The 1,472-nt window shown below is 35.3% G+C and overlaps 1 protein-coding gene across 1 annotated transcript in view; it reads left to right on the top strand.

The window, feature by feature from the left end:
* LOC107698458 (prostate stem cell antigen-like) overlaps positions 1-1,215 on the top strand; it is a 1,409-nt gene extending 194 nt beyond the window's left edge. Inside the window, exons 3-6 of the mRNA XM_016499469.1 lie at positions 1-111; positions 440-571; positions 679-786; positions 909-1,215. The exon at positions 1-111 is cut by the window's left edge and continues 2 nt beyond it. Coding sequence (XP_016354955.1) covers positions 1-111; positions 440-571; positions 679-786; positions 909-1,102 — 545 coding nt within the window. The 3' untranslated portion in view covers positions 1,103-1,215. The remainder of the gene's footprint in view (positions 112-439; positions 572-678; positions 787-908) is intronic.
* Positions 1,216-1,472: the final 257 nt, after the last annotated feature.

Raw genomic sequence — 1,472 nt, 5'->3', positions numbered from 1 at the left:
TCAGCTGTTATGAGTGTTTGGGTCTGACGGGTTCTTGTGCAGATCAAACTGTAAAGACATGTCCCAGTGGATCTTCCAAGTGCATGAGTTTAACAACAGCGGCACAAGCTGGTAAGTCCAATAAGATGGATTGAAAATCACTGTAATATTTGACTGATGGGGATGCTGGTGTTTTTTAAACTGGTGCTGCTTTGCTGGAAATGTAACTTCTCACAGAACTGCTACTTTCCTCACATAATATATCATTGTAATCACAGAATATTCTAGATTTCAGCTATTTAATTGGTTTCTCTCAGATTGTTACGCTAACAGTATAATTTGTATTAAAATTGAATCAATAATTTAAAATAAAAAAATGACACTTTTTGACATTTATAAATATATTTTCCATCAAAACAATGTGTTGAACAGGTCTTTTCTGAATAATTCCTGTTCTTAGATGGCATTAGTGTTAAAATGAAGGTTAAAGGCTGTGCTGCTGACTGTATGAGTGGGTCCATGAACATCGGCACTGGAAAGACATCTTTTGCATGCTGTAACACAGACAAGTGTAACGTCCAAGATGCTCCAGGTATTGTGCTTTACTGACCAAATGCAAAATAAATAAATAAAAATTAAGGCAAATTAGATGTTATATTTTGAACAGGAGATAAAATAATGCATGATTTCATCCTGTAGATCCCTCTCATACCCCCAATGGAAAGACGTGTTACTCTTGTGTTGGACAGAGCTGCTCAAACATAATGAGCTGTTCAGGGAGTGAAGACCGCTGCATTAAAGCAACAGGTGAGAATCTGGAAAAGAAAGAAGTCATTATTTTTAATCGCTCTTATGTTTGAGCATTTGATACAGATCACATTTACCAATTTCCAGCTTAGATAAACCTGTGTTTTCTTTATTTTCATCAGCGAGTTATGGAGGGCAGTCAATGGTTGTAAAAGGCTGTGTCTCTCAAGCTATTTGTGATGCCACAACAACAACATCGGTTCCTAATGTTCAGAGCATCTCATGTTGTGAGGGGAACCTGTGTAACGGTGCTAAAAGTGTCACTCAGAGCATGTTCCTCTGCTGTTTTCTGCTCTCCTTCCTCCTGCTGCACTGAATCCAGCAGCTCTTCACATTCTACAATGAGACACAGTACTGAATATAGAGCTTGTATTTTCTTTGTACAATGCATCTTTTGTGTCCTGATTCTGATGTGACATCTTTTAAAATAAAATATTACATTACCTTGTTTCTGCAGTTATATTTAATATAGCTTGTCAGAAGAAACATGTATGACAATTATTTAATTGTGCAAACAAGATTTTCTTCTCTTTTATTTTAGTTTGAACAATATTTGGGTTCCCACTTTCAGGAATTTTGTTTAGTTATAGGTCATAAAAGCAATAAGAGAAAAATTTTGATCTGTAAGAAGTAATATTTCTCAAAAACTTCTAATATATAACCTATATATATTATATACAGTGGGT

Source organism: Sinocyclocheilus anshuiensis, unplaced genomic scaffold (assembly GCF_001515605.1).
Source record: "Sinocyclocheilus anshuiensis isolate Anshui unplaced genomic scaffold, SAMN03320099.WGS_v1.1 scaffold23532, whole genome shotgun sequence".
NCBI lineage: Eukaryota > Metazoa > Chordata > Actinopteri > Cypriniformes > Cyprinidae > Sinocyclocheilus > Sinocyclocheilus anshuiensis.
This window is presented reverse-complemented; position numbering and strand designations above follow the sequence as displayed.